The 23,932-nt window shown below is 36.9% G+C and overlaps 1 protein-coding gene across 2 annotated transcripts in view; it reads right to left on the bottom strand.

Moving 5' to 3' along the window:
* Nucleotides 1-18,677, bottom strand: part of MARCHF1 (membrane associated ring-CH-type finger 1) — a 77,313-nt gene extending 58,636 nt beyond the window's left edge. Inside the window, exons 1-2 of one of the 2 annotated variants that reach the window (XM_045552057.1) lie at nt 18,464-18,660; nt 17,413-18,180 (exon numbers count right to left, since the gene is read on the bottom strand). In XM_045552057.1, the coding sequence (XP_045408013.1) occupies nt 17,413-18,180; nt 18,464-18,654 (959 nt within the window). In that variant the 5' untranslated portion in view covers nt 18,655-18,660. Of the gene's footprint in view, nt 1-17,412; nt 18,181-18,463 lie in introns of both variants that reach the window. The other variant, XM_045552056.1, reaches the window with a different exon arrangement.
* Nucleotides 18,678-23,932: the final 5,255 nt, after the last annotated feature.

Here is a 23,932-nt window from a genome sequence, read left to right as displayed (position 1 = left end):
AATGTGTAATTCTTTTATATAACATGCACTCTTTAATTTGCATTTGAGGAACTAAACTGAGGTGTGCCAATTTTATAACCTATCTGAGCTGCAGAGGAAGTCAAGCAAACTTATCTGCAGTAGAAAGGAGAAGTAACTTTTAATAAATAAAGAAGATGGGCAGTATTTAATATTGTTCTTATTAACAACTGTTTCCAGCTACTCCTATTGCCATGGAGCCCATACACAGTTTCTGAATTAAAATGAAAAGACCTCATAAGCCAGATTTCTAAGATTTCCTTAACAGAGATAAAGATAAGTATTCTAAACTATCATCCAGACTGAGAGTTAAAATATCCTGAAAACTCTAATTAAAAATACAATTATGGCATAGGAATACAAATATTTTATAAATAGCTAATACAATTTTTATAATCATAAGGTTGGTGATTCTGAATCTAAAATCTTTTCAACACCTACAGATTACTAGCAGTTATTCATACCTATGTGATTTTTTAAAAAGTGTTTCATTTTTCAAAAGAGTATGTTCAACTCAAAAGAGCTGCTACACAGCATGACTTCCTGAGCTTAATTTTATGCCCTAATTTGTCATCACTGACTTGGTCAAAACCTCAGACCATCTGCACAAAGCTGTAGGGAGTTATCAACAACAAAGACAATGAATAGCAATGTCCCTGCCTCCTAATTCTATTCCTGGAGCTGATCCAAAATTCTCAACTAATCAGCTGCATTTTCTTCCCATCAGATATCGCACTGATGGAAAACAGTGGAGAAGAAGCTAATGATCACCTTGCTGTGCCAGTAATGGAAGCAGAGGAGACCAAGACTTATTCGAATTCTTAGGCATTGAATTCCTTGACAGATTGGGAAGATGCCAATTGGAATTGCTTCTCTTGGGTCCTTCCTCACATCTGGAGATGGTTCCAAGCCATCGATGCCAGGAGTTTAAATCCTGCTTAGGACAGAGGATTCTTACTGAGACTCCTCTATTCTCATCCAGCCTAGTGGTTCAGTCTCAGAGTGGGCTGGGCCCTTTTCCTGAGAGTCCCCATGAGCTCATGGAGCACATTGGATCCCCCCGTGGCCACCCCACTCACCATGTGGCGTGTGTAGCTGCAGGAGTCCCAGTCCCAAGTGTGCTTAGTGATAGTATAGCTCTTTCTCATTGATCTTAGCATCAGCTCTAACTGGTCAAATCCTCCTAGTTGGGAGAGATTCAAAGCTGCATGGGGTTTCCGGGATAATCCTTCTCTGTTAACCATCGCTTTGCTGCCCTAGTCATACTTTCTTGGTGCTCTCGGACCACAGTCTACTTCTGGGCAAAGAAAATGCCTTTCCCCTGTGGCATTTACCTTTCCAGATCCTATCTTATAATTTTGGTGACACATAGATGAGGAAATGGATAATAAATATTGAATGATTATCCCAACATGATGATTTTTCTCTACACTTTCACACATTTCATAAACATTCATTTTATATCAGCTTTGAGATCTTTGGGGGTATGTCTATAAAATTGACAAAATTAAATGAGATCTTTTTAAACAGTCATTTTAAAGTTATTAGGCTAAATTTTTATTACTTGTATGTGCTGAGATGAAAAGGAAAACAAAAGCGAGATAATATAAACTCATTTGGCTTTACTGTGCAGGTACAACCAAAGAAATATATGAGGTCAGCCATAGAATAAGCCTTTTGTACATACATAATAACAGAGCTATCAGAAAAAGCATCCAGTTACAATTTTTTAATCTTTTTTCTGCAAGTGGCAGAAATTCTTAATTCAGACTGGTTTTGTGATAGCTTTTTGTGATTGCTGAGTGTTTGAATCTTTATAAGCTCATCCTTAACCATGACTTCCTTGCAATTTTGTCCATTCATTAATCTTATCTGACTGAGTAGTACATCAAAGAAAGTCTCAAGTTGCTGTGGATAATTGACAGAGCAGGTACTTTTTTTACAGATAACCAAAAATGCATTGAGTGAGAAATGCACCCTGCATATGAATTCTTCTACACAGGCAAGTAAGTTAGCAAAATATTTATGTTTTGCAGCAGTGCCAGTCACTTTGAGTAAAGAATGGTCGGTCTTTCTTCATTTATTCACTCATGATTCATTCATTTATTTAGTCATTCTCTCAACAATTTGTTGCATATTTACTATATGCAAGGTTTTATTAGGTGCTATGACAAATACAAAGATGAATAAGTCCTAGTCTTTGCTCTTCAGGGGATTTATACTGTGACAGTCTATATTGGACAATTGCACAACTGGTCAGAATCCAAGTTAAAATGTGATGTGTGCCATATCAAGTGCTGTTGTATGCAAGGGAGGGAAAGAGCATACACAGGTTGGGGGGGGAGTGATTAAGGTCCGATGGAAGATGTGGTATATGAACTGAAATTGAAGTAGAATATTGGCAGATGGAGAAGGATGTTGGTAAAACACTCCAGGCATAGAAGATATCTTCAGTCAAGGCTTAGAAATGGGATGGACTGGGTAATTTGGTATCAGCATGTGTTCAAGTTTGAAAGAAGCATGAAAGTTTGGGTCAGATTATAGTGGGATGTCATGCTGAAAAATAAAGTAAGATTATGGAGAGCCTTGTATTTCCCTTACCCACTGCCAACACACACACACACACACACACACACACACACACACACACACATTCATACACACATAAAGAGCTTTAATTGTATTTAGTTGAAGTGAGAACCCACTATAGAATTTGAGTAAGAAATTAAGATTACATTAAAAAATGGGTAAAGGAGCTAAATAGAATCTTCTCCAAAGAAGACATACAAATGTATATAAAAAGGTGCTCAATGTCTTTAATCATCAGGGAAATGCAAGTCAAAACCACAATGAAATATCACCTCAAACCCATTAGAATGGCTATCATTAAAAAAAAATAATAACAAATATTCTCCAGAATGTCTAGAAATTGGAACCCTTGACTACATTTGGAAATGTAAAATGATACAGCCACTATGAAAAACAGTGTGGAGCTTTCCCAAAGAATTAAAAATAGAAGTATCATATGATCCAGCAATCTTACTTCTGAGTATTTGTCTAGAAGAATTGAAATCAGGACCTCATATAGATACCTGAACTCTCATATTCATTGCAGCATTATTGACAAGAGTCAAGATGTGGAAACAACCTAAATGTCCATCAACTTATGAATGAATTAAAAAAAGCGGTATATACATGTGACGAAATATTATTCAGCCTCAAAAAAGAAAGAAATCTTGCCATTTGCTACAAGATTGGGTGCTCACTGGATGAACCTTGAGGAAATTATGCTAAGTGAAATATACCAGTCACAGAAGGATAAATATTGCAGGATACCACTTACACGAGGTGTATGGAATAGTCAAACACAAAGAAGCCAAGAGTACAATGGTGGCTGCCAGGGGCTGGGGAGGGAATGCAGGGGAATTGTTATTCAGCAAGTATAAATTTCAGTTATGCAAAACGATTAGGTTTTAGAGATCTGCTGTGCAACCTTGTGCCTATAATTAACCATAAATACTGTACTGCACACTTAAAAATTTATTAAGAAGGTAGCTTTCATCTTATATGTTCTTATCACAATAAAAAGTAAATAAATAAAGAATTTGGTTTAAAAAGTAAGGTTATTAGAAACATTAATCTAGCAGTGTTAGATTAGAAAGAAAAAAGAGAATATCATAATAGTCAAAGTGGATGAGAAAAATGCCTATACAGGTGAAATAGTGTGAGAATGGAAAAAGAGAACAGAGGTTTTGCAAAACTGATGTTGGTAAAACTTAGGCATCAATTTGGAAAATGAAGGGGATGAGCTGTGGGAGAAGGCGGGTAAAGGACAGACTAAGCTGACTTTAAGCTTTTAATTAAGCTCCCCAGGACAGTTGCTCAAGATTAATCTATTTACATGGCCTCTGAGCATCTGTTTGTCTCACCGTTACCACCTGAAAACTATAATGCTCATAATTTGATTTTTAACCTAGTAACATGGTATGAGGACAGTAATCCTGACAAGAAGAAGGAAATAGTTCCAAACTTTCTCAGAGATGCTACTATGTTAGATTTGAGATACTTCAATGAATAATCATATCTGAAAAATATTTTTTCAAAAAGCAGAATTACAAATGTATGATTAAAAATGTGGTTCCTTACTTCCTCTTTCTAATTCCGTTTTCCCACTGTGTAGGGAATCCAGAATGATTCTTATATCATTTAATTATTCCAATAATTCATCTCTCAAGACACAGTATAATTTTGTGGCAACAAATGAAAATGCCTTACAAAAAATAAAATCACAAAAGTTTATTTATTCAGAATTCTAACAGAACAGATTTTCCACTTAGGCAAAACCACTAAGATTTTTTTCTGACAGGTTCATGCTTCAAAAGCTATGTGTATGAACTTTGTATCTTGTAATTGAGAGACATAACTGAAAATACAATATAATCCTAATTAAAAAATTAAAATCATACAAAAAGAGTAGACAGAAACATATCAAAATTTAAATAGTGATTGTTTATTCAGTTAATTAAGTTTATATTAAAATGGTAGTTTTCCTGATTTTTAATTTTCTTTACAATAACCATTAACTACTGTAATAATAAAAATACATAGATTTTAAAATATTTTGTAATTCTACTTCACATTCTTTTTCTCATTAATGAATTAATAAATCAATGAATAAATTTGGTATATTTATATATTTGAGCAATTTGTTATTATCAGTAGATGTTGCATTGCTGTTCTGTTCCCTTCCTGCCCAGCTTCAGGAGAAACCTTTGTAATATTTTGGTTACAAAATAACCAAAGGATTTCCACAAACTGTCATTTACATTTTAATAGAAATATAAACCTGCAGGTGTTAACTCTATGAGTGAGAGTTTCCCTTTTATATCCCAATATACTTAGTCACTGCAAGAACAGAAAAATACTATCTGCTCCTCTCCTCCTTCACATACACCAATATGCCAGGAATATCTTGCATTATCTGCATTTTAAGCATATAAAACATATTTCTTGTCAGCTATGGTATACATCTATACTCTAGGCAAGTGTGTGTATTCAGACATTGCATTTAGGTATACAAGATTCTGCTGCAGTTTCTTATAAGGCAAAACACCTTACCCTATTATTTGCTCCTGAAAGGGGTGTCTTCAATTGCATCTTTAGCATTTTCAACTGCCTGGGTTTGTGGGTTTGTTTGAACTTTCTCGGCACTCATCACTGTCCATGCCTTTTGCAACGCCTGTCCTTCATGTTGCCTCCCTGTCTTTTCATCACCTTTTGATCTTTCTCTTTCTTGGTCAAAAACTGTCCCTATTAAATACTGTCATGGGACACTTAATGACAGGGATATGTTCTGATTTGATTTTGTCATCATGTGAACATCACAGAGTACTTACTCAAACCTAGATGGTACGGCCTATCACACCCCTAGGCTATATGGTATGGCCTGCTGCTCCTAGGCTGCAAGCCTGTACAGCATGTTACTGTACTGAACACTGATGGCAATTGTCACACAAGGCTAAGTATTTGTGTATCAAAGCATATCTAAACATAGAAACAGTAAGGAAAAAATATAATGTAAAAGGTAAAAAATGTTACACCTGTATAGGCACTTACCACGAATGGGGCTTGCAGGACTGGAAGTTGCTCTGGGTGAGTCAGTGAGTGAGTGGTGAGTGAATGTGAAGGCCTAGGGCATTACTGTGCACAACTGTACACTGCATAAACACTGCACATTTAGGCTACAGTAAATTTAGAGAAAATATTTTTCTTTCTTCAGTAATAAGTTAACCTTACTGTAGCTTTTTTATTTTATAAACTTAAATCTTTTTAAAAACTTTTTGACTGTTTTATAATAACACTTAGCTTAAAACACAAACACGTTGTACAGCTGTACAAAAGATTTGCTTTCTTTATATTCTCATTTTATAAGATTGTTATATTTTACAAATTATTTATTTATTTACTTTGTAAACTTATTTGTTAAAGACTAATACACAAATACACACCTCAGCCTAGGCCTACACAGGGTCAGGAACAAGATGTCACTAGGTGATAGAAATTTTTCAGTGGCATCATAACGTCATGGAACCACGGTCATATACGCAGTCTGCCCTTGACTGAAATGTCATTATGAGGCACATGACTCTATATATATGTGTGTATATATGTTTATGGTTATACATATAGACACACAATATGCATTTACACACATGCATACACATATGCACGTACTTGTTTTAAAAAGGAACCAGAAAATCAGCAACTACAAACACGTCATTTCCTTTATTTTGTTTGAGTTTTTCTGTCCCTCTTGCACAGACTTATGTTAGGTTCCTTTTCCTTATACTTTAAGGCACCCCAGTTACCCCCATTGCAGCAAGAACACACTCTATTAAAACTAAGTATTTTATTATATATATTCTCTACTTCAGTGGTTCTCTAACTTTATCATGCATCAGACGCACATAGAGGGCTACTTAGAACCTAGATGGCTGAATCCCATTCCCAGAGTTTCTAATTCAATAAGTCTGGGCTGGGGCCTAATAATTTGCATATTTAACAAATTCCAGGGGGATTTTGATCCTACTGGTACAGGGAATTTACTTTGAGAACCGTGAATTCAGGGCTTTTTTGCCCCCAAAATATCATTTGAAAATGAATTGCAATTCTCTATACCAATTAGATGAGAAATTTGAGGTTTATTCTAAAATGAATCGTCTAGGAGTGATGATATTTTCTATTTCCATCAATAAAGTTGTCTAGTTTGAGAATCACTGTCCTAAATTTTAGATGGCTTCAGGAGCTGAGAGCAAATAAATTGCACCAGTTGCTCACCCCCAGGGTCCATTCTAGCGTGTTCAGATTATAGAAGTGTTGCCAAGTGGACCTCCTGCCCAGAGTATGGATTTTGGAATATATGTATCTTCTGGGCATCAATTTGTTCACCTGGGATTGGACTAAAAATCAGTGGTTCTCAGCCCTGGTTTCTCATTAAAATCATGTGGGGTGCTTTTAAAAATGTACCCATGCTGACCCCTCCCTTCCAAAGTGATCTGGATGGGGTCCTGGCAGCATTTTTGTCCTTTTAACTTTCCAGGTGAACCTAACATGCAGCCAGACTCAGAACCACTGGGTGAAATGATCTCTCAGGGCCTTTCTAGCTCTAACTGGGAGAATTGTGAGGCTTTGGAATGCTGATGAGAGCCAGGATTCCTCTGGTACTTGGGGCATTTTGACAGTACATATGGCTTCTATTTTATTCTGGTTATTTTTTTTTCTTTCCCTGTTTCTCCTTTATTTTCTCCACTGTCACCATGCTATAGTATGGCAAAACATTTTAATTTGGTTACACTCTCAGAGTCTTGATCTAACTGAGATCCAAGAGTTGCAAAAATAAAGGCATCAGAGTTTGTAAAGGTGAGACTCAGGAGGGCCAGATGAAAACAAGGTAGTACAAATTAGGAAGAACATAGAGAGGTTTTGATTATCATTTGTTGGGCAGCTCTGAGGAAAGGAAGAAAGTTCTCAGTATAATGTGTGCAGTGAAATTCATCTTCAAACACAGGACCTTCTGTATTTTGGCATCTTCAGTTTTGCATAAACCCGGAAGTGAATGAAGGAGAACTAACATACTCCTGGAGTCTTCCTTGTATCTGACAGAGGTGGGAAGAACAGTGTGCTGTGATTAAGATTGTCACAGTGCTCTGAACAAAAGACAACTCACTGAGGCTGCTGCAGGGGCATTTTTAATTTCTGAACCAAATTAGATACTGGTATTTAAATTTACCTATGCCTGAGGATGACTGCAGAAAATTCGAAACAAAAAAAAAAAACTACTCTGTAATGGTTATAGGGAAGATGAGGTGAGATCCTAAATGTGGTAATTGGAAATAGAGAAAATGTTCAAGCTATTATATAAATAAATTCTCAGATATAAATAATGATTTGCTACCAATAAGTACTGTACCCAATATTCATCAGTTTACATGTAGTATTCATTTTCTGTTGCATAAATATATAGGGGATCTAAACTTAATACACACACAATAGTTTTAAAAATGAATTTGTGTGACTAAAAGAAGAAAGAGGTGGGTTTTTTTTTTCTTTTTCTTCTTTTTTGTTTTTTTTTGGAGACAGAGAAGAAATTTCATATTGTCAAACAGATAAAAATTTATTAAAAGAGCCCTGACTTAAGTAAGCATTACAGAAGGTGTCCATGTAACAAAACACTTGTACTGCCTTAATATTTTGAAATTAAAAAAATTCATTAAAGGAGGCACAAGTTTAATATAGCTGAAATCCTGAACATGCATTATTCTTAAATTAAGAAGTAGATAAGCTTTATCTCATTAATAATACTTCTTATTCAATATTTTTCACTTAGGTATGATTGGATATTTAACAAATGTAGAAATTATCAAAAAAGTCAAATGTAGCATAATATAAATAGCCTTATAATATGTAAATACTGACTTATATGTCTAATAGAGTATTATACTTCTATCTACTTTTTCCTAAAATTTTCAGAGATTGGAAAATTCCTGGTTGATATTCAAATCTACTTTAATGTAATTTTTTAAGCAGGGGAATGTCTATTTTTCTTTGTTACTTTCTCAAAGCACAACTTGTTTAACAATTGGCCTTCAGAAAGCATGCTATTTCCAAAAATCAGAATGACCTGTTTAGCTAAATTAGAAGGTAATTAATCAATCCACTTGGTTTGGTCATGTAAGATAATTTACTAGTCAAGATAATTAGTATTATTGATGATACTGTCATTTCATTCCAGGAAAGATTATCTCCCAAATTGAGAGAAATAAAAGAAAAAAACCCTGCTAAGAACAAGGCATATCTTTAAAATATATAAAGAAAAGACATAAAATGTCATTTCTATAAATTTTCAAGATTTCTAAAATAAGTTTTGTGTGTGTGTCAATGTCTTAATTCTTTTTTTTTGTTCATTCAGAATACAAATTAGTGAGATAAATGCTGATAGACTGTGTGAAATAATACTAAATATTTATAACATTAAAATGTGATGTTATAAATATTTTTCTTTGTTGAAGAAACCATTACTCTGTAAAATAAAGTTAGCATAGGCTATATCTGAATTTTTACTGATGACTACAATAATTAAAATTATTTATTTCAAGTAAAGAAATTAGTTCTAAAACATTGTATCATACTAGTTATACATTCATTTGCAGTGCACATCCCATTTTTCTCCTTTTATGATTCTATAAATGAAGAGAGGGCCATTTTACCTTTTCTAAGTCTGACCATTCCAAGTAGAGAGAAACAAGACCTTCTCTCTACTTTTGACTCTATGTTGAGTAATCTCAAGTAACTTACATCTGGCATGGTACCAACAATATTCATACCTGTATTTCCTACCAACTTAGCTATAAAGAAATGATAAATGCCTGAGGTGTTGGATACCCCAATTACCCTGATTTGACTAATTCACATTGTATGCCTGTATCAAAATATCACATGTACCCTATAAAGATATACAACTATTATGTATCCATAATAATCATTAATACATGAGTGAATTAATAAAATGTGGTATATGTATACCATGGAGTACTATTCAGCCACAAAACACAATGGTGACCTAGCACCTCTTGTATTATCCTGGATGGAGCTGGAGCCCATTCTACTAAGTGAAGTATTACAAGAATGGAAAACAAGCACCACATGTACTCACCATCAAATTGGTAATAATTGATCAACACTTATGTGCACATATGGTAGTAACATTCATTGGGTGTTGGGCAGGTGGGAGAGGGGAGGAGGGATGGGTATATTCACACCTAATGGGTGCAGTGAGCACCGTCTGGGGGATGGACATGCTTGTAGCTCTGACTCAGATGGGGCAAAGGCAATATATGTAACCTAAACATTTTTACCCCCATCATATTCATAAATGATAATAATAATCATAATCATAATGATAATTTAAAAGAAAAAGAAAAAAAGGAAATGAACAGGAGAAAGTTGCTAATAGTTTCAATAAGACTCAGCAAAACAAAAACAAAAACATAAGGAAGAGAATAAAATTGTGAACTTTCTTAAGAAAATGAATACTTTCTTAGAAATGAATGCTTTCCGTTAGGTCACAGAGGGTAGCTTTTTTTACTTGAATATCAAAGACTGAATAGCTTATCTTCTACACGTAGAATGGACTTTGACAATAGAATGTTAGTTTTATTTTTGTACAAACAAAGCAATGCAGAGAAGTAACAGAATAAGTAATGAAAGCAGAAAAAAAATCTATTACTGAAAGAATGTAAATCTAGGGCTAACAGATCAAAAATATAAGGAGTCACTTTCACCCTGTTATTAGAAAAAAGTCCAAACTCCTAACTATAGTCGGCAAGGAACTCCATGACTGGCTCTCCAGTTGGCTACACTGAAATCCTTTTATACCACATCTCACTTATCTCATGGTGTTCATACAGTCCATATCCTTTGCCTGGGATAAGTTATCCCTTCTCTTTGCTTGGCTTACTTTTACTTGTTTTAAAAAATTTCTCCCTTGTTATTATTTCCTCAGGGAAACTTTGTTCTACTAAAGTTAATGTGTTTCTTTAGCTTCATTCATGAATTTTTTTTTTACATTTGCCTATTTAATTATTTTTCTTACCAAATGGAGTGTAAGTTCACAAGGGATGGGACCATTACTGTATATTTCTAGCTTCTAAGACATTGCCTTGGTACAGAACAAATTCTCAACAAATAGTTGTTTGATATATTATATAAATGAATACACAGATATGATGACGATGGTCAAAATGTCCATTTTAAGCAAAATTCTCTTAGGATCTGAGGCCTATTATCCAAAAGTTATCTAAATCAGTCTTACAAATACTAGTGCTTTGTCAAAAAGCATGATCTTTTGTTTCTTGAGAAAGAGTCTTCTGCCATAAACATTTTGAGCTTTAAGAAATTTTCTCTCTCCTTTTTTCCACACTCAATTTAAAGTTATTGCAATTTGTAAGAGTGAAATGAGTAAAAATATATGCTATTTTTTTTACCATTTTCTCATCCAATTTCTCCTGAAACATCTCTCTTAATGAAAAATAAGAATGTGTATAATATATATAAAAGCTATAGCATAATAGCATAAAATATATCCTCAAACTCACCATCCAACCCAAGCTAGAGCTAGAATATTACCAGGAGTTATAACTTACCTCTGGGCTCTTCCTCTTTTAAAGAAACCATTGATAGAGTTCAATGTTTCTTATTTGTTTTACCCTGTGCTACTCAATTCCCATTATTATCCCCATGGTTTCCTTCTGTTAGCACTCACTGATTGTGAAGCCATTGCAAAAGTTCTGTTTGAGCAATGCCTGTATTGTTCTGCATATTGTAGAGGGTGCAAAACAGGTATAAGACATGACTTCTATCTTTAAGGAGCTCATTCTATAGGGAAAGGAAAATCTACACACATGAAACTAGAGAATAATTGAATACTAGATATGTGATATTTACTATAGAGGTTATGGGAATTCCAAGGTAAAGAGATCACTGTGGGCCAGAATACCTTGGCCAAGCTTCATAGTGGAGAATAAAAATGAGGTGAACATTGAAGCATGCCTAAATATGAGAGTTTGGAGAGGAGGAGAAAAACATTTAGGAGGGGAAAAACTGCATTTCCTAGTGGTGCAGTTGAATATCACTGGTTTTTTTTTTTTTGTTCTGGTCATAATTCTTTTTCATTTTTTCTCATATTGATGCTGTTCTTTTTGCTGTTGAAATGTCTTTTCTCTGATTCATAAGAATCTGAAGGGGTTGCTGATAGCTGCATTTTAAATCCACCCTTCTTACCCAAGGATCTGGTCCAAGCTCTATGTCCCTGGTGACAGTGATTGACCCAGAGATGGGTATATGACCTAGGGCAGGCTTATTACATTCCTTCCCTGGGATTTCATGTATAAGTGATTGAAGAGAACATTTCTCTTTTCTGTTAGGCCACTGCTGATAAAACGTAAGCCTGAAGCTACTTCTGTCCACATTATCTCTTCCCTCTTCTATGTATAGGAAAATCTTCTGCAGTTGGGGACAACGACAACACAGAGAGATGGAGAGAAAGAGTGAGAGAATCACATTGAGTTTCTGGAGTCCCTGAAACCATATGTATAACTGATTTTTACTATTTCTATGGTTAATATATCCCTTTCTTGTTTAACCTCATTTTAATTGGTTTTTGTCAATTTTAACCTGGGGGGAAAGTCCTGAACAAAACAGGTAATAGGCTGAAGGGTGGAAGTAAGGAGAGGTGGAAAGTGTAGAGAAGGACCAGAATGGAATAATAGGAATGAGAAAGAAGGCACAGTTCAGAAACAAATACCTGGAGAAAGAAATGACAATATTTTGTTGGAGACTGGACACATCCAATGCAGAAGGAACAAGAGTCAAAACTGAAAATTCAGGAAATATGTGGACTTATGATAGAAACGGAGGTAGTTGGGATGAGGAAGTGGGTTTGAATGGCAGCCACAGCCAAACTGTGACATCTGAGTTCCTGGTAGAGGTGGGACTTTGTCAGCCTGTAGTTTTAGTGACATGAGCCCTTATACTGGTATGACAGTGTGAAGTGCAGGAAAGTAACCTAGTTATGCTTTGTGTCAGCATTCAAGAGAATATGATAGAAAATCACGGACACCCATAGTTGGCTTCCCAAACTAATCTTTCAATTCTTTTTTCCCCTTTCTCTTCCCAGCTAAAGCAGGAGGAGAACTGGTAGCATAGAACAGTGGTTCTCAAAGTGTGGTCCCTGCATCACAAGCATCAGTATCACCTGGGAACATTTTAGAAACACAAATTCATGGGCCCAAGCCCAGAGTAAGGGAATCAGAAACTGTAGGGGTGGGTTTGTATTTGAACAAGCCCTCCAGTTCATGCTGGTGTCCACTAAAGGTTTAGGACTATAGAGTATTACATGCTGTTTCTAGAGTAGGTGAGGCAATCCAACACCTAGTGCTGTGATTTCACATAGTACAAATTATTCCCTTAGAAAAGTACATTTTCCTTAAAGCTATTCATTCAAAAACTATGTGTTGAGCATGTGCTATCTGCCAGGCATTGTTCCAGGTACTTTGGATACAGCAGTGAGCAAATTTGACACTTAATCACAATAATACATAACAGTTCAGCAATTAAATATTATGCTATGGAAGTGACTGCCAGAGGGCCCGAGTGTTGGTTAGGAGGTAAGGAAGATGTTCCTAAAGAAATGACATTTAAATCGAGAAAGAATGACTAGGAATTAGTCTGGCAAAGGACTGAGGGGTAATGTGAAGCCATTCTAGGCCCTGAGAGGAAAAGGCCTGGACACTGCAGGACATTGGAAAGAGACCAGCATGAGCAGGTCGTGGTTAATGGTGGGGGTTGAAGCTAGAGAGGCAGATCTGATAGATCATGCGGGCACTTGTAAATGCTAAAGATTTTTCATTTTCCACTGATGGCAACCTAGAGGCCACTGAGAAGTTTCAGTCATGGGCTAACATAATCTGATTCATGCTTTTTTTTTTAATGTAATTCTTCTATAAAAAAGGCAAAGACTTTCCCACTGTACGTAACTGTAAGTGTAATAGCATGATGATTTAAGTTTCCTCTAAGTTATAATTGGCTAATAGAGATACTTTGTCTGAATAAGGCTGCAATGAGGGTGTGAAAGAGGGTAGAGTGTCCATGTGGGCACTGAATGCCAGGAACAGAAAAGGAGGAAGGGCTCGGGAGCTGCTTCCGCTTTGTGGTTGTGGCTGAGACTGACTCTGCCTGTGCATGTTTGAAACAGCCGAGTGCAAGTTCATAGGAACTGCTACTTTTCTCAGGGGTTATCTTCCTCCCTACATAGAGGACCCTGGTGCTCAGGCTGTATCCATTTGGAGGCTTTTCTCCTATATATGATCTCTCCTAGAGATTTAATTCACTTTCTGGGCATCACTGTCACCTCCTTGAGAACGATTCTCAAATCTCTATGCCCTCTCTGGCCTTGGGAGGATTTTCCATGTTTAAATATAGTTTGTGCTTTTGTCCTGTGCTAATCCATTGTGTTAACAAGAATTGCACATATGCTATTGTTTAGTGTCAGGCTGTGTATAGTTCACTAATGGTTGAAAAATTACACACACCCAGCTCTGACTGCTCTCCTGCATTTCAGTAGCATGCCTCATACTGTCTGCTGGAGAGTGACCCTGCAATATCATTGTAACCACAAATAGCCTGCCTGTAATTGAACTCATGTCTTCCCCAAATCAACTTGCCTTTGACCTCTCCTGACTCTGCTCATTAACGCCCACGTTTCCTGTCGTCAATGGCTCCAAGATTTGGGGTCATCCTTCATCACTCTGTCTTATGCTCTCACCAAATCCAAGCACTAAGATTGTCCCTGTTCACCTGGCGGAGTGCCAATTTGCCATTTGTTCTTATCTTTCATTGCCCAATATCTTCTTAGTATCCTAATTAACTCACAGTAGGATACTTCCTCCTAAATCTAGGTTCCTTTCTCAGTATACCCTCAGGGCCACTGGTGACTACCCTGTATATGTGACTCTTCATTAAGTCTATTTCATTTAGCAGAAGCTTTGCTGTATTGTATTTTACAGTGTAATCTTTTTTTTTTTTTCTGAAAGGAATATTATGTAGAAGGCTGCTATGTAAGAGAGAGAATCATGAAGATTCTCCCCTCGATTTCCTCGGCTTTCAAGGCAGCCTCCTTGGAGCTCAAAGCGATAGGCACTGTCTGGGGAATGGAGACCTTGAAGTTCTGACTGGGGGGGATGGGGGTGGGGGGGATGGGGGTGGGGGGAGGGGATGGGTTCATACCTACGTGATGAGTGCGATGCGCACTGTCTGGGGAGTGGACACACTTGAAGCTCAGACTCGGGGGAATGGGGGTCATGGGCAATATATATAACCTGAACTTTTGTACCCCATAATAAGCTGAAATAAAAAAAAAAGGTGCACTGAGGCAGTTTGAAAACATGAATTTACAGAATAAACAACTGGAATGGTAAGTATGTTTTCTTCAAAGTGTCTTTTCTTAAAAATTACTTGCTATCAACTTATGCAAACATTCCAACCCAGTCATACAAGTTCACATAAAATTCTTAAATGACCTCCTCATCCCTGTCTGGGATAATAATATTTCCCCTGCCTTGAGTGTCTGGAATGCCATCCATGCACCTCTGATCATCTAAAATCTACTTTTCTCAGCCCAGTCCCAGCTCTCCTTAAGGGGTTTCTGGACCATCCCCTATCTCAGCAATTTTTCTTTGTTCAAATCCTGCAGCATTCCTTTCTTTACATCCACCCTGTACTATCTTAGACTTTTGTCACTTCAGGTGTATATTCAATCTCTCCCACTTAGATAATAGGCCACTTAAGGGAAGAATCAAGTGTTTTGCCACCTTTTGTCCTCAGCATCTAATATAACATGCTGCTCCTAGCCTTCACTTAGTTGGTATGTTTAGATGATAACCCACAGCAGGAAGTAATATCTGTTGGCCTATTGATCTCACTTTCATTAATAGAAGTCTAAGTTAAATCTCCTGTCTTTGAAAATGTTTCTCCAGAGTAGTGCTTTTAAGAGAACCAGTCACTATGACTTTAATTACCAGCATTACTTTTTTCTCCAATTGCCATTAAGCCTACAGCTAGCTTCTTGGCCTGACTTTCATTAAATTATGCTGAAAGTTAGATTTGGGGAGTGACAACAGATGGTTTCAAGTGCAGAGTTCTTAGTCCAGAACAGAAGTACTGTTTTAGCCCATCCCCCAACTCTTCAGCAAAGAGACATATAAATCACATTCTAAAGATTATAAGAAGCTTACATTAAGATACAAATCAAATGGTGTCACTTCCTTTTAAATACCCTTTAGATCCCTTAGCATGTTTTGCATGGCTCTGTATAGCGTAGCCCTCTCCTCCTCTTCATCCTGTGGCTACCACCCACCCCCCACTCACCACACCCCGGCCGCAGGAGCAGGCTTTCAGTTCCTGGATTGCCACTCTTCTTCCTTCCTCCTGCTTCCTGCTCGTAGCAGCCTCTGCCTGGATGGTCTTCCCTGCTTCTTTCCTGATCAATTCTTGTCATCCTTTGAGCCTCAGTCTGCTTGTCACTTCCTTAATAGGGTTATTCTCTGATCTCCCACGTTATTTGCTTTCATATTCCTTGTCATGATTGCAATTATATATTAGTTGTGAATTGATTTGTTTTGGGTCTGTGTTACCCATTAGACTAGAAGCTCTAAGATGTCAGAGACTATACAAATCCTATGTACTACAATATTTTCACTGCTTAGAATAAAGCCCAATGCATAATAGATGCTTGAGTGCATAAATGAATGAGCATTTTATGAATGACTACCCTAAAAGACTTTCAGAGAAACAAATAATTCTAATATTATTAACACCCAGAGATTAGTTCTTTTTCTTGCTCCTGCCCTCAGTGGACATGGGTAGCCTTCTCTGGGTCATGTAATTCACATGAAACATGCATACATGTTTTATAAAGTAACTTCCACTTTTATAAAAACAAACCCAAACCACCAAGCATTGAGCAATGAAAATCTTCACTTGCTCCCAAACAGCTTAAGTTATTGGGTATAATATGAAAATTTAAAAGTATTTGTTTCATTTAAAATTGTCTCATTTATGCATATTAGCATGGGTTTTCCTGTAATTCTTTTTTAACATTAAGCTGTTTTGAAAATGTATGCTGTTCGGTAAAAAGTGCAAGAAAGTATTCTCATAGCTATGAAATATCCACATGTTGAAAGCTTTAAGTATATGATTATCAGTAAATTTAATGTGGTCTCTTTCCTTTAAGGTGCCAAAAAGCCCACCAGTATGTCCATGACCTGTTTCTGTATCCTTTCAGTCTTGAATTACCCTGCTGACTCAGACAATCAGAGAACAAATTAAAGCCAACTTCAGAGTTTTTTTTTGATAGAAAAATCTGACCTTAAAGAACCCAAGTCTTGAATATCTTTCTGTCAGGGGGCTAGCAATTCACCAAATTTGCACTGAAGATTTCACATGTTCTCACTTTTAATGTTTTTACTATTATTGTCTTAACTGGAATGGATACAATACTCAATTGGTTAGTCATTCCCTTTCCAAGTATAAATCATTATTCAATTAAAAGCAAGGGAAGGAGAAATCTTATTCTATTCTAGAACAAATTTCAAACCCCTGGATACTTCTGCATTATTCTTCTCATACTCACCTTTTCTCCTTTTATCACCTTATATACAATCAGAACAATAACAGTGTAAATAAATGATAAGTTTTCAGGGTAGGTACAAACACATACCTAACTTATAGCAAGAAGAAACCTAGTTAGATGACAACAAGCCTTTCTCTGTAGTGACTGACCTGCACACTTCTAAATTATCAGACTCATCATCGCAGGTGGCAGGAGGCTTCTGAACAGGGTTATTCACCGGGAGCCCTGCATCTTCCATGTACTTGTTGCCTTCTTTAATTGCCAGTATTTCAGTGCTTGAATCTGTTTCTGAAAATCTCTTCTTTATTATTTCAGTTCGCCTAAAACTTTGCAAAAGCTGAGGATCTCTGTGGTGGTATCTACCTTTGCTATTCTCATGGTTCCCGGATGATCTCTTAATCTCAAAGGATCCTCTAGTCAAGGAAGGGCCACACTCTTGGTACCTTGTGCCTTTTCCTCTGCAGAGATTTAAAGAGCAACTCTCACATTCCATCGGCTCTTGTTGATTTTTACCTTTGGATCCCAATTCAACAAGCTCAATTCCATTAGGAGTAGAAGACCCATCTAAGTTTTTGCATGGCTTATTATTATTTCTCCTTCTTCTTCTTGACAGTCTGAATTTAACCTGGGCTCTTCTTTTTGCCTGAATCCAGTGACTCTCATCTGTGGAAGCTGTATCTGAAGAATCTTCTGTAGAAAGTTCCCTCCATCTGGGGCTTGAGATTTGGAGGTGAAAATCATTTCTTCTCCCTTTTGTTTGTTCTTCTGCATGCTCATATCTCTCAGGGGCCCTTCTCCTCCTTCTAGGTCTCTGTTTTACTGGTTTCTTACCAGACTCCTTCCTAGCAGGGCTCAGCACCATGACAGGGGTGCAATACTCAAATGCCTCTTCTGACATGTCATGCAAGATGGTAGATCTAGACAAAGCAGCAGGCAAAGGATGGGAAATGGGAATGGAGAGGAAAGCCATGGAGAAACAGAGAGAGAGAGAATGATGAAAATGACAGCAAGGACCAGAAGTTGATAAATAAAGGTCAGCTGAAGAAAATGTACTAAAGGAAAAAAAAAAAATTAAGCCAGTATAAATTGTCCATGACAATGTAAGGCAGAAGCAAGAGTCACACTTTCTCAGAATAAAAAACAAAAACACAAAACACTGATCTAAAAAATATTGAATAAGATCATTTGCTCAGCACTTACCTGCAGATGTCCTGAGTGGATGGACAGACAGACAACCTTGATTGGCTCCTGGGAGCTGTCCCTGTTGTTGGGCTGCTTGCCTGGAGAAACAAGTTAGATAATTTGGCATCTTGGTTAAGATAATACATGGTTGATATCTTGCTTTTTTTCCACATATTTAAAAAATTACAACAAACGTGGCTGCTGGTCATGTTGCTCATAACACAGTACACAGAATATAGGAAGTTGGAGGGTTCGTTTTGCAAAAGTAAAACTTATTTGAGGAACTTGGGACAGCTGAGGTGCTGTACTATTTTGCTGTTACTTCATTTGTGAGAGAGGAAGATGATTCCACAAGTTTCTATTCTATTTACTGTAATCATTTGAGTGGGAATTTGCTTGGGAAACAAGGGAGTAACACTTGAAGATCCTGTGATATAAAGGACTAAAGTACTATCATGTGACAAGGATGACAATATGAGAAGCCTAAATATTCAAATAGCCATTAGATTGCTAGATACTGCCTATAGCTAACATCAAGTCACTATGAGATAGTATATTTGAAAACACTGTGTAACATTTAAAGGCCTGCAGTTATTGCTATCATTATTTCATTGTTAAAACTAATAAAACCTATCCATTGCTACACTTTTGACCCTTTATATCTTTTAACCCTGTGACCATACTGAGCCTGAGAACAAGAAAGCCTGAAATAATTCAAATGATTAGCACAAAGTTGAGTACATTTCAGTAAATTCCTACCTTTGAAACCCATTTCCTTCAGTCTATTTGACTTTGACTTTTGTATTTAATAGAGATGATGATGATGATGATGATGATAAATCAAAAGCTAGAATGTAGGGATTACTTACTGTGTGCCAGGCCTTGTGCTATGGCTTTATCTACTGTCTCTTTCATTTTTACAATGATCTTACAAGTGGGAAATGATAATAACTAGTAGTTTTGAGTGAATTTTATATGTTAGTTCCTGTTCTAAGCCACTTTCATATGTTTATTTATTAATACAATAAATGTATATAGTAAATACTATAATTATTTCCCTATTGCAGCTGAGGTAATGGAGAGATTTGGGGCTGCTTCTCACTAATAGGTGATAGAGAAGAGATTTGGACCAGGAATTCTGTTCTCTTGTCCATGAAAAATACAGCTTCTCCAAAGCATGGGAGGAAACCAAGGAAGTCCTGGGTCCAGATTCAGGTCTGTCTGATTGTATAGATGAAATACACAAGTTTGCCACCAAGACAATAACAGTTAAGGTAGAAAGATTACCCCAAATTTCAAAGTCATGCTAAAAAGTCTCATTCTAAAAATTTCTATATTAGAGATATATAGTGATGATTATGGGATCCAGAGAAGGAGAAAGTAATCCTACCCAACTCAAGAAGTCAGGAAAAATTCAAAGAGAAGGTATAATAGGCTGAATAATGGTTTCCCAAAGAGATCTATATCCTAATCTTTGGAAATTGGAATATGTTTTCTTACATGGCAAAAGGGACATTACAAATGTGATTAAGTTAAGGATCTTGAGATGGGGAGATTATCCTGAATTATCCTGGTAGGCCCAATGTTATCATGAGTATCCTTATAAGAGGGAGACAGTAGAGTTAGGGTCAGAGAGAGAAGATGAAGAAGAGCAGAGGTAATAAAGGAGGGAAGATACTACACTGGTGGCTTTGAAGATAAAAATAGGCATCCCAGAGCCAAGGAAGGCAGGTGGCCTGTAGAAACTGGAAAAGTCTAGAAAATGGGCTCTCACCTAGAGCCTCCAGAAGAAATGCAGCCCTGCTGACACCTTGATTTTAGCCCGCTGGGATCCATGTTTGGCTTCTGGTCTTTAGAACTATAAGGTAATACATATATGTTGTTTTAAGTCAACAAATTTGTGGTAACCTGTTATACCAGTCATAGGAAACAGGAGGAGGCACTTTAGCTAACATTACAAGGCAAATAGGAGTTACAAAGGGAGAGATAAAAATATTCTGGGCAGAGTAAACAGTGTGCTGAGGGAAGGATGACACTCTCAACTTGCTCCAGTAGACTGGTAGATATCTGCACACTTCTGATTTATAATTTTCTCAGTCTGTTTTTTATCAGCCTATGAATACTGTGTGTATTTTTAAATCTTTGTACATCATCTTTGATCACCAGTCCATTTTCAATAATCTCCTTTAGCATCTGTATCAAAACTTAATTCTTGAGATGGCAATATAGAGAGGAACTCAAAGTAGCTGGCTTGGATTGGCTCAGAGCCAAGAGGGACTTCTCATTATGGAGAAAAGATAAGTGGGAGATTCCCACCATGTATGCCTGCAATCCTGGCTAGAGGAGAGCCCCTCAGCCTTCACAAGGCCCTGAGCCTAGTATAGGGAGCTTCCTGAAGTCCATGTGACTGCACTGTCTCAAAGATGAGATCCACACTGTGTCCTCTCCACCTCCTGGGACCCAAACTGCTGCAACATGGCACCATTTTAAAAGCAGAACCAGCTCCAAAATACATCTTGACCTGTGGCCCAACAGTACTTGTATCTCCTCATCCTTGGAGCTTCACTGACATTACCCCATATCCACCCAGAAGGCCGTAGCCTCACCACACCACTTGGACCTAGCAGTGTAGCTGTATTACTGTCACATGAGCACACAGAGCTTCTACACCCTGGAAAATAGGCTGTCCAGTGAATCAGGGAGGATTTCCCAAGATATAGGAAACCAAAGTATGTGATCCTCAGAACCTGAGAGTCACCTGCTTGGGGCCACCACCAATACAGCCATCCTGCTCCCTCCAGTGGCAAGGCCACTGCTTGTCCACATACATGCTAGCAAGGAACCCGAGAACTGGCCTGGTTGGGGCACACTGCTGCCACCAACAAAGTCAATGAATTCAGTAAAGTCTCAGGATACAAAATCAATACACACAAATCAGAGGCATTCATATATGCCAATAACAGTCAAATGGGGAACCAAATTAAGGACTCAATACCCTTCAAAATAACAACAAAGAAAATAAAATACCTAGGAATATATTTAATTAAGGAGGTAAAGGACCTCTATAGGGAGAACTACGAAACACTGAGGAAGGAAATTGCAGAGCATGTAAATAGGTGGAAAACCATACCATTCTTGTGGATCAGAAGAATCAACATTGTTAAAATATCTATACTACACAAAGTGATCTACAGATTCAATGCAATCCCTATTAAATTACCAACATCATTTTTCACAGATATAGAAAAAATAATTTTACGCTTTGTATGGAACCAGAGAAGACCCCGTTTAGCAAAAGCAATTTTAAACAATAAAAAAAAAATGGGAGGTATTAATTTGCCAGACTTCAAACTATATGACAAGGCTGTGGTTATTAAAACTGCTCGGTATTGGCACATGTGCAGGGACACAGACCAGTGGAACAGAACAGAAAATCCAAATATAAAACCATCCTCATATAGCCATCTAATCTTTGACAAAGCAAACAAAAACATACTCTGGGGGAAAGAATCCTTATTCAAGAAATGGTACTGGGAAAACTGGATAGCCACATGTAGAAGACTGAAACAGGACCCACAGCTTTCACCTCTCACAAAAATCAAATCACGGTGGATAACAGACTTAAACCTTAGGTGCGAAACTATTAGAATTCTAGAAGAAAATGTAGGAAAGACTCTTACAGACATTGGCCTAGGCAAAGAATTTATGAAGAAGACCCCTAAGGCAATCACAGCAACAACAAAAATAAATAAATGGGACCTGATCAAATTAAAAAGCTTCTGCACAGCCAAAGAAACAGTCACGAGAGTAAACAGACAACCTACAGAATGGGAAAAAATTTTCACATACTACACGTCAGATAAAGGACTGATAACAAGAATCTATTTAGAACTCAGAAAAATCAGTAACAAAAAATCGAACAACCCTATCAAAAAGTGGGCAAAGGACATGAATAGAAAATTTTCAAAAGAAGATATAAGAATGGCTAACAAACATATGAAAAAATGCTCAACATCTCTAATCATCAGGGAAATGCAAATCAAAACCACAATGAAATATCACTTAACTCCAGTGACAATGGCCTTTATCAAAAAGTCCCAAAACAACACATGTTGGCATGGATGCGGAGAGACAGGAACACTCATACACTGCTGGTGGGACTGCAAACTAGTGCAACCCCTGTGGAAAGCAATATGGAGATACCTTAAACAGATTCAAGTAGACCTACCATTTGATCCAGCAATCCTATTATTGGGCATCTACCCAAAAGAACAAAAGTTATTCTATAAAAAAGACACCTGTACCCTAATGTTTATAGCAGCACAATTCACAATTGCAAAGATGTGGAAACAACCCAAATGCCCATCAGTTCATGAGTGGATTAGTAAAATGTGGTATATGTATATATACCATGGAGTATTACTCAGCTATAAGAAATAACGGTGATATAGAATCCCTTTTGTTCTCGTGGAGAGTTGGAACCCATTCTATTAAATGAAGTATCCCAAGAATGGAAAAATAAGCACCACATGTACTCACCATCAAATTGGTTTCCCTGATCATAACCTAAGTGCACATTTGGGAATAACACCAATTGGGTAACAGACAGAGGTGGGGGGTGGGGGGAGGGGATGGGTGTATACCTACATGATGAGTGTGATGCGCACTGTCTGGGGAATGGACACTCTTGAAGCTCTGACTCAGGAGGATGAGGGCGGTCATGGGAAATATATATAACCTGAAATTTTGTACCCCCATAATAAGCTGAAATAAATAATATAAAAAAAGGAACTATATGCAACAAATTGGAAAAGCTAGTGGAAATAGATAAATTCCTGGACACATATACTGTATTAAGATTGAACCAAAAAAGAAATAAAAAACCTAAACAGGCCAATAATGAAGAACAAGGTTGAATCAGTAATAAAATGTCTCCCAGAATGGAAAGCCCAGGAGGACCAGAAGACTTTACTGCTGAATTCTACCAAACTAATACTAGCTCTTCTCAAATTATTCCAGAAAAATTGAATAGGAAGGAATTCTTTCTAATTTATTCTATGAGTCTAGCATTACCCTGATACAAAACCAAACAAGGACACACACACATACACACACACACACACACACACACACACACACACATAAATACACACACACACTGACCTACAAGCCAATACCCTTGATGAAAATAGATGCAAAAATACTTAACAAAATACTAAGAAACAAAATCCAGCAGCACAGCAAAGAGATAATACACCATGATCAGTGGGATTTATCCAAGTGATGCAAGAATGGTTCAACACATACAAAGCAATAAATGTGATACATCATATCAACAAAATGAATGACAAAAACTATATGATCATCTCAGTAGATGCAGAAAGAGCATTTGATAAAATTTGATATGCTTTCATGACAAAAATTATCAATAAATTATGCATAGAAAGAATATACCTCAACACAATAAAGCCATATATGACAAATGAA

The sequence above is a fragment of the Lemur catta genome, chromosome 5, assembly GCF_020740605.2.
Source record: "Lemur catta isolate mLemCat1 chromosome 5, mLemCat1.pri, whole genome shotgun sequence".
NCBI lineage: Eukaryota > Metazoa > Chordata > Mammalia > Primates > Lemuridae > Lemur > Lemur catta.
This window is presented reverse-complemented; position numbering and strand designations above follow the sequence as displayed.